Source organism: Adiantum capillus-veneris, chromosome 9, assembly GCF_014529385.1.
Source record: "Adiantum capillus-veneris isolate H3 chromosome 9, ASM1452938v2, whole genome shotgun sequence".
NCBI classification, from domain to species: domain Eukaryota; kingdom Viridiplantae; phylum Streptophyta; class Polypodiopsida; order Polypodiales; family Pteridaceae; genus Adiantum; species Adiantum capillus-veneris.
The window spans coordinates 55,727,387-55,736,929 of NC_140939.1; the positions used below are offsets into that span (position 1 = coordinate 55,727,387).

Genomic DNA, 9,543 nt, shown 5'->3' on the forward strand with positions numbered 1-9,543 from the left:
TTGGCCATATCTACCAAAACATCGTGTATAAGATCCAAACCCACTCCCTACAGGAACAAAAAATTTGCTCATGTCGAGGAAATCTCGCTCTCTTCTCTCTCTCTCTCTCTCTCTCTCTCTCTCTCTCTCTCTCTCTCATTCTTTGGTGTAATATCCTTAACCAACAATAAATTCTTTTTCTTTTCTAAAGTGAAGCCAATAGGTAATCATGCAAAATGAATGGTAAGAATACGAGACGGACAAAGAATCTAGTGGATAATTAGTGGAGTCCTAAAACCAATTAACATTTGCAACAAGCATAGCTTTTGTTCAAATAAATTTTGGCCATAGCCCATCACTATTCCACTGGCAAACATAGTGAATTATAAATGAACCCTTTTCGAACTCAACAACATTCTAGCATTGCCATTGCACCCACACAACGTCCCACATATCCCACAATGTAAAATTTCAGTTTTTCCTTTTAAAAAACCCCAAGTAAAGCAAAACATTTGCATTTGACAAAACCCTGCATTGAAATTTCTCAATATAGCAAAACTTGGGCACTTGGTACTAACTATAGTGGCCGCCTAATTTTTCTCCTCTCTCTTGGGTGATTGCTATGCATTCTATCAATGGGATTAATGTTAGTGTCATCCACCCCTCCTTGCTCTTGTGATGTGTTTGATGGGTCAGCTTTTCTAGAAGTGCCTAATTTTCTTCGCTTAAATTGCACATTGAACCCATCTTCCACAAAGGCCGAACTATCATCATCGTTATGGGAGCTCCTTTCATCTACTTCATACTCTGTTATGTCCTCTACTTTTCTCTTGAAAGGCAAAGCTTCACTAAATAGCAAGTTGTTAAGCTCACTCTGCATTCCCTCATTGGGGATGGAGATCTGCCTGGAATCCAACCAATTTCTGGATGCTGAAAGACGAGACCATACACTCTTTCTGGGTGGTTTCACATACTCAACCTCATTGTGTGCAATGCTTGCACACGAGGACAACTTCTGGTGCGATCGTCGCGAGTGCAACTCTGGTACACTATTTTGGTCGGCTTGCACTTGGATGTCTTGTTCCTCAGCTTTCAGTAGATTCACTACATTGCAGCTCTTTGACATGATAGTACTAGTGTCTCCAGAGACATGCCCATTATCTCCTACACAAGCTCCACCATCACCCACCTCATGGTTTCTCTTTGTATGGTCCTTAACATTACACAGAATGCTTTGTAACCACTGCTCATCATCCTTCAATTGCACAGTTTCCCGTTTGGATATACAGCATTCTGCTATGCACACCGGGTTTTCCACTTCAACATCTTGTACAGATTTGCTCCTCAACATCATTAATCTTCTGCGACACAGATCACCTTGCCATACTTCTTCTGGAGGGGCTCGTCTCCTTATGCATGTGCTTGCTTCTTGGCTTCTCCCAGAATCGCCTTCTACAGTATCGTCGTGAGATTCTGCACATGATTTTCCCCTTGCAGAAAACCCATCAACAGAATAGTAATGGGTGTTTACATACGCATCTTCAGATGAAATCAAACGCCTCTTTTTCAGGGTTTCTATCGTATGTTCATTGCCTTGGTCTTTTATAGTTTCATGCATTTCCCATGCCTGCAAATCAGGAGTAAGCTCCATGCGATGATTTTCTGGTTGGTCCATTGGGTTCAACCTCCTCTTTGAGTGCAAATCTAGATTGCATAAGGCCACACCACATGCAGAATTGCCTCTATGGAGCCTCTGACAAGCAGAGATGTCAGGCTGGGGATTTCTCAAAGTCAGCAGCCTGGAGTGTATGCCACCATTCAATTGCCCTAACTCCAGCAAGTGTAGGTAGTTTTCTTCATCGGAGGATTGCTTTGTTCTTGCATTTGACTCCATAGCTGCATCAGGAAAACTTTTCGATGGGTCACAAGATTTATATTTTGGATTTCCAGCGTAGTGGAAATGCTTAGGTTGGCAGCGTTGACGTCTCAAGTGCTCCTCTGAAAGAATGTCCTCTTCCATATGTGGATAGCAGTATAAGGATGAGGTCCTGGGTTCAAGCAAGGTTGTGTCAACTCTGACACTGGCACACCCGTGAATCTGCTCATCATCAATGCTATATTCCAATGCTTGGTTTTTCAACACATGAGAGCGATCCTTGTGGGTCTTTATGTTAGAAATATCTTTTGTATGCCAGAACAAGTACCTTGGGTGATCATATGCAGCACCATCCGGAAGGTTTTCATCTGCGGCGCTAGTATGTGCTTCTGAATTGTCACCCCCCCTCAATAGCAGCTGCTTACATTGGGAAAGTCCAGAAATTGTTTCATGAGGGTTGGATGTATTTCTATCATTTGTTCTTACACAATCAACTTGGTATACAGATCCTTCTAAGAATCTCTGTTCGTCAGCGGTCTCATAGAGAGTGGTTGCCTCCTCTGTAAGTAACGCTCTGTTATTTAGTCTCAGCTTTTCCGCATCACGCACATAATATAGTCTTGTCAAAAATGTGACCTGCAAGTTGTAGAATGGATCTCAGTGAAAAATTGGACATAGGGTGCACCACATTCCATTTAGAGCACTAAACACCATGGATACAGACACAACCACACGTTTTTGCAACATCACCCTCGCAAAATCAAACTTATAGTTTCTCCTTATCCTCTACGCAGCTCTCATCAGCTTTCCACCTGTCATGATCGCTCAACACATCTATGGCAGCCGCACATGCTAGTGACTATTCCTGGCAATTTTTCCCCACGTCGAACTTTGTAGCCAAGGTGAGTACATTGCAGAAATATGCAACCCATTTACATTCAAAAACCATCATATGCATGACCTAGAATTACAAAACACTAACTGCACTGCATCCAAAGCTCCAGCTGCCTAGTAAGGTATGTTGCCCTAATTGCATGTTCAATTTCTCTCCTCATAGTGACCTTTTGCAGTCTGAGCAAGTAAAGCAAAAGTGGTGCTTATGGCCATTGCCGATGTACAAGCATCTGTGCATCGATTTTTGTGTATGCATTCCTTGGGTTCCAATCATATGCGAAGTATAATATGCGGACAAGTAGCTTCTAGATCTAACAAGTTAAGTACCATCGGCTTTTATAAGAGAGCATTATTGTTACCTGTTCCTCCATCAGTTCAAAATGAAATTTTGTTGGAGTGTAGTAGTTGTCTGCAATTGCAAGTTTAAAGAGCTTCTCAGGTAGTGGCCTGCATTTTCGAAGAATGTGAAACTTGACCTACATCGTATCAGAAAGTTGTGAACAGTTAAAATTCAATGTAGAGGAAGGAATGATGTGTTTTAACTTTTAAGAGCTGATCTGGACATGAGAAAAACATCACATTTCAAGAGCGAGACTCGCCTGTGCTGGAAAAGCAGTTTCTGACCCGCGATACGCATCTTTTTCAATGTCAATACTCACCTCCGATGATGCCTGGTATATTCCCCACAATGCTCTGGCCTCGAATTCAAACAGAAAGATCAAAGTGCTTGCATCAACCCTATCCAAATTGGGCTTCTTTCTTAGAGGCACACCAAGCACACCATATTTAAAGAAAGATCTCCGCACTTTATCATTGCACATAACAATAAGACCCGCCAATGCTCTTGTATTGCCAATATCTGTGCTTGGTGAAAGGATGTCAAGATGGCTTGCACTGCTGGGCTTCTTGTGTACATGATTATTGAGAGCACTGTACCTGGCATCTTGTACTAACAAATCCCCTATATTTCTTTCTTTGCTGCCAGAACTGTTCATTTGGTTTGTTGGGTTCGCTTTGATAATGAGCGTTTTTCTGTTTACAGATTTGAGAGGAAGTGGGAGTTGGTCGTCACACCTTGAAAATGTTTTTTCAGGGTGTGAACTACTCTCATCATTCCATAAGTCATCTCTTTGATGAAGCCTTGTGACAGGCCTTGTATTGTTGACATTCAAACCTTCAATTCCTTCAAGCATTGGTTCATTATGATCCATCTGCATTGGTGACAATGGTATGCCACAGTAAGGTATGGGTTGCCTTCCGTTTCTGATTTATTGATGCTACAATAGCAGTCTTCAAAAAGCACTAACAATCACCCGAGTGGGGAGTCCGCAACACGAGTGACTTCTTTGCTTGGAAACAAAACGACCCTGTCAGATACACAGAAAAAGTTTTTTGTAGAACAAAAGGCAAGAAGGCACATTTACAGTTCTTAACATTGCGAAGGTAATGAAAAATTAAAATGAACATGTCAGGTCAGAAAATTGCAGAGATCCTGAAATAGAAGCACAGTAAACATAAGAATAAAAAGACTGAATGCCACCACGCGTATGTCACACATGCAACCTACAAAGCTCAGTTCCATCCAGAATGAGTATTGCTTTCTTTCCTCTTCTTTTCATGATTACCTAGAAGGCATGGAGCCAATGCACCACTCCTGATTGCGAAACCTATTCTAGTGGTAAAGCAAGCCTTAAGCCTCTATTCAATGTTCGGCAGGCTCGAAGATAAGAGGATGTTTTTTGATGTGTGCTTTCTCTGTCCATGTCTGCATAAAGGGCAGCACGCAAATTCATGCCTGTGCTTAACACAGTTAGAATAATAATGGGGCAAATCTCTAAAGAGTATTTCGCCTTTTTTCCTCACCATGTACTTTCTCCTGACAAAAACACGATGAGTCTCGACTCTCACGGCGGCCGACTATGCTAAGATGATGTCCATGAAGCTATCTATGAGCTTTCAATGCCCTTCCAAACCTACTGGCGTAGTGCCTACTTCCATGCAGCTTGCTGAGCTGAAGTTTTGACAACGTTGGTAAATCATTACTCAAGAATCACATCATAATCCTTGACTAAAAGTCATCATAGTGAAACCTTCCATTCAGTGTTAAATGCATCACCTTGGTTAAATCTCATTATTGGAAAACCCTGCGAGAGCATAGAGTGGCAATCAAAAATCCTAATCTTCATAGCAACAAGCCTCATTTTCCTTGTTTAGAAAGAAAGAAGAAAGATTGTGCTAATGCCCCTAAGTCTCTAATCAGGCCAATATGGGCTATGAGCACTTGTATGTATCTCTTGTAAAGAGAGATTGGGAAAAAGATCGAAAAGCGAAAAGCTGAAGAGCTGTCTATGTAGAATTCCATCCATAATCCAAAATTCACAAGGTGTCACTAAAACTTCTGAGTACAACATCTGAATAGAATTTGTCTAACACAAACCAAGATCAGCAAAAGCGAGATAATTATCAGGCTGGCGGCGGCTGCAGTGAAAAATGGCACTAATTGGTCCCCTTATTGCTGTTGCATACCTCAACGCAGTAGTCATTTGATGATGAGAACCCCTGTCGCATGCATCCGCAACTGCTGCATGCAAAGCACTGCATTGCAAATGTCAAAATGTGGGCTCTTCCACTTTGGAGAACATCAATGCACAATGCAACTAGTGCCATTGCTGCACCATGGTCCATTGCAAAATCTAGGTTCCTCAACTTCAGAAACACAGAATGTTGATGTGCAGGAAAGAACAGCTATTCTACTGCATACCTCAATGCGGTAGTCCTTTGATGACAACAACCCCCGTCGCATGCATCCGCAACTGCTGCATGCAAAGCACTGCATTGCAAAATGTCAAAATGTGGGCTCTTCCACCTTGGAGAACATCAATGCACAATGCAACTCGTGCCATTGCTGCACCATGGCCCATTGCAAGATTTAGGTTCCTCAACTTCAGAAACGCAGAATGTTGATGTGCAGGAAAGAAAAGTTATAAGAATACCTCATTCCAATGCCACAGCCGCCGCCGACAAGAACGGTTGGTACTTCTGCAAGCATGCACTACAGTACGAGCGTTTTCCTCTCTCTCTCTCTCTCTCTCTCTCTCAGAAGGTAATAGCAGTAGGGCACGGCAGTTGAACCCCGCGCCTAGGCTAAAAACGCACCCATTCGCTTCATTACTTCCCTGAACTCGTTAATGATGACGTGGAGTTGCCCGCCTATAGGGTAAAACCCCCAACTTAAGGCCACCTACGAGAGGGAGCCTAGATCTCCGATCTCCGAGCCCAATTATAACGAATCAGTAGCTCATTTGATTCGTTTCGTCGAGAGCTTCACGAAAAAATTGATCTCAACTTTTTTTACGATCGGAGCCGAAAGTTATTAAGCCATTTATGCATTCCTGTGTAACAAAAATGGGTGTGAAAAAGAATACACACCAACCCCAAAAGAAAGACATGGGTGCCAACAAGGATTAAAGTCATCCATTGCCCAATGAAAAGGTTGCATTTCAAATAAGATGAACGTTGAGCATTCTTTTGAATTGCACAAAGTTGGTTCAGCTTTGTCTTATTATTGGGGTTGTCATTGTCCTTTCTTTGGGGGGTGGTTTTTTATTGGCCCCTTTACCCTAGCTTGTTTAAAGAGTAAAGATCTACTTGTACGGCCCGCCCGCCTCTCTCTTTACTTGGTGAGCTAAAGGAGATTTTCTTCATTCTTGAACTTGGCCACTTGGCATGATTTGAGCCATTGCCCACCGCTCGAATCGCACGGCTAGGAACCCCACTGGAAACAACTAAAAAAACAAGAACAACGCTTCTACTAGGTTGCTTGTCAACCTTCAAAAAATCTATGACCCGCAAGAGCTCTGTCGGAGCGCGATGATGTAGAGTCTCGTCAGAGAAAGAAGAGGAGACAAACAACGTGACTGGGGGCGAGAGCAACAGTGAAAATGATGATCTCAACTTTGAAGACAATCGACTCAACATCATCCCTGGCCCAAGATACAAAATGGATCCCCTCTGAAGCTCCCCAAGGCTTCTCAATTGCTCTTTAAAGCAATTCAATCTTCTCCACAAGCAGTTCGCAGGTTCCCTAGAAGCAGCTCGATGTTTTGATTGTAGGTTTGTCTATGTCCACTCTTTGTGTGTGTGTGTGTGTGTGTGTGTGTGTGTGTGTGTGTGTGTGAGAGAGAGAGAGAGAGAGAGAGAGAGAGTCGGCTATGATGCTAGTAGGCGATGAAGGCTTTGCTCGCGCATGAGCTTCTTCAAACGCGGACCCTACTGCCTTCTCATCCTCTGATCTATGGTGTTGGAAGTGGCTACGCCCCAGCTAGCTGTGCTGGCACCTTATACTTGTTCACATGAAAGCGAAGCGCCATGAAGAAAAGCTTACCTCATCGACATGACGAGAGCATTCTTCAGTAACATAGAGTGTGTACGCCAAGCTCCTCCCTATTCAGTCCAGCAGTACAAGGTCGACAATGTCATTGTTTGCCCCATCGGCGGAATCATGCAGATTCAACAACCCTATGCCTTCGGCCATCCTTCAATGTTCACAAAAATGATATGCAGCAGGTTCCCATGCCTAACTCTTTAGATTCACACCAATTCCTTTCAGCCTTGTTTGCTCGTGCAGTAGCGAGTCGAGCAGAACCAAAAAGGAGTACCGGAGACCTTTCAAACCCTGGTTATAGTTTGCAGATCATCAAGCTCGAGGGTACTTCGGATGCTTGTCGACGTGATTAGCACTCTCAAATATCAGATGTTTTGTACGATCAACCCATGGCAGAGGTCTATTCTAGTGCTATTGAAACAGAAGATATCAGATTTCAATCAATGATCAGTTGGCCTAATCTAAAGTCGAATCACCAAAACTCATTGCCTTTGCAGGCCTGTTCAGCACATTTTTCTGTTGATGCTATCGGGTTGTTGGCGATGCAAATGGCAAAGGCCGAAGAAATGGAAAGAGTAAACGTCGAAGTGGACATGAGGGTAGAAAGGCTTAGCAGGATCGATCACACCGAAGCTTATGATGGTTATCCTCAAGTAATTAAACCAGCGACTTCCATGCTAGTTGCTTGCACTTTTAGAATAGAGTGTGAGGGGATTAGTGGCACACAACTCAATGTCGAGGGAAAGGAATGCAAGTCAGATGGTGAGATTGATTGCTATAAGGCTCGACTTGTTGCAAAGGGTTATGCACAACAAAAAGGCATAGATTATGAAGAGACTTTTGCTCCCACTTGTCATATGACTACTGTGCATTTTCTATGTACATTGGAAGCTCATTTTGGTTGGGATGTACATCAATCCGATATTGTTACTGCTTTCTTAAATGGTGACATATTTGAGAAAGTTTATGTAATGCAGCCTCGCGCTTTTGTCAAGAAAGGACAAGAAGATAAGGTGTGCAAATGTAACAAAGCTTTGTATGGGTTGAAGCAATCTCCTCGTGCTTAGTATGAGAAGGCTGACACTCATTTGGTCAAACGAAGCTTTCGTTAATAGTCCAACAAAAAGCACATTGTATGTAGAGCGTGAGGGTGATGTCCTTCTCATTGTGGTTCTTTATGTAGATGATTTGTTGATCACTGGACCAAATGAGAGACATATTGTTGAATTTAAAGCTGATTTGAATGCTACTTTCAAGATGAAAGATTTGGAGCTGTTGCATCATTACTTGAGCATACAGTTTAAGCATTGTGATGGTGGTATTGCCTTGTGTCAAAAAAGTTACATAGAGACATTGCTACGTAAGTTTGGACTTGAGGATTGCAAACCTATTGCCACTCCTATGGAAACAGGTTTGAAGTTGAGTCTACATGATGCTGGTGATCCTGCTGATGTCACTCTTTACCAAATTGCTATGGATTGCCTCATTTATGTACGCAACATGAGGCCAAATATTCAGTTTGGAGTCTCACAATCAGCAGATTTATGCATAGCCCAGGGTCTAAGCATTGGCACAATGTCAAGAGGATTTTTCGCTACTTGAGTGGCACTTCACATCTTGGCTTGTTTTATCCCAAGGGGGAATCATTGCCGCCAGACTTAAATGCTTTCCGAACTCAGATTGGGCTGGTTGTTTTGACACGTGAGTGTCCACAAGTGGTTTTTGTTTCATGCTTGGCAGTTCATGTATATCATGGTTGAGCAAGAAGCAACCTACTGTGGCCACTTCCAGTTGTGAAGCTGAGTACGTGGTAGTCTTCACAGCTATAGTTGCGTGTGTATGGCTCGGACGTCTTATGGCTGATTTGGGTGTTGGACAGGACACTGCCAACACTGTCTACATTGACAGACAGAGCGCATTGGCAGTTGCGAGGAACCCAGTTTTTCATGCTCGCACAAAGCACATTGAGGTGCATTATCACTATATCAGGGAGAGGCTCTCAAGAGGAGAGATCAGCTTGGCTTATGTGCCAACACAGGACAGCCTTGCAGATCTTTTCACAAAGACATTGTCTTGTGAGAAGTTTGAAGCTTTCCGCAAAGCTTTGGGCTTACTCCCCTTTGTGGACTAATCATGTCCTCAGGACATGGCACTTCCATTTACTCTATGTGCCAGCGCTTGTTCATCGCATCACTCCAGGGGGGATTTGTTGCCATATACATGTGGTAGTGATGTGTGTGAACACACTTAGGACCGCCGGGGCATTTTTTCCCACTTTATAGGAGATTTTCTCCCCCGCGCATTTTATATATGCCCATCATTCTAGGGCTATCTATCTTTCCATTGCACACTAAGTAACACACTCTCTATTGTGTGCCTTGGGGTTCCTTCATCTTCTCCAAGTTGTGTG

The 9,543-nt window shown here is 43.0% G+C and overlaps 1 protein-coding gene across 4 annotated transcripts; it reads right to left on the reverse strand.

Moving 5' to 3' along the window:
• Nucleotides 1–249: 249 nt before the first annotated feature.
• Nucleotides 250–5,900, reverse strand: LOC147450508 (uncharacterized). Of its 4 annotated transcripts, none has more exons than XM_086519727.1 (7): nt 5,743–5,898; nt 5,511–5,579; nt 5,276–5,344; nt 4,063–4,116; nt 3,349–3,960; nt 3,109–3,225; nt 250–2,491 (listed from the first exon to the last, which is right to left on the reverse strand). In XM_086519727.1, exons 2-7 carry the CDS (start codon nt 5,550–5,552, stop codon nt 557–559), a joined length of 2,829 nt encoding a protein of 942 aa, XP_086375853.1. In that variant the 5' UTR covers nt 5,553–5,579; nt 5,743–5,898; the 3' UTR covers nt 250–556. The 4 variants fall into 4 exon arrangements, with proteins under 4 accessions (XP_086375853.1, XP_086375852.1, XP_086375854.1 ...); XM_086519726.1 differs by having other exon boundaries at nt 251–2,491; nt 5,511–5,654; nt 5,743–5,900; XM_086519728.1 differs by lacking the exon at nt 5,276–5,344 and having other exon boundaries at nt 251–2,491; nt 5,511–5,654; nt 5,743–5,900.
• Nucleotides 5,901–9,543: the final 3,643 nt, after the last annotated feature.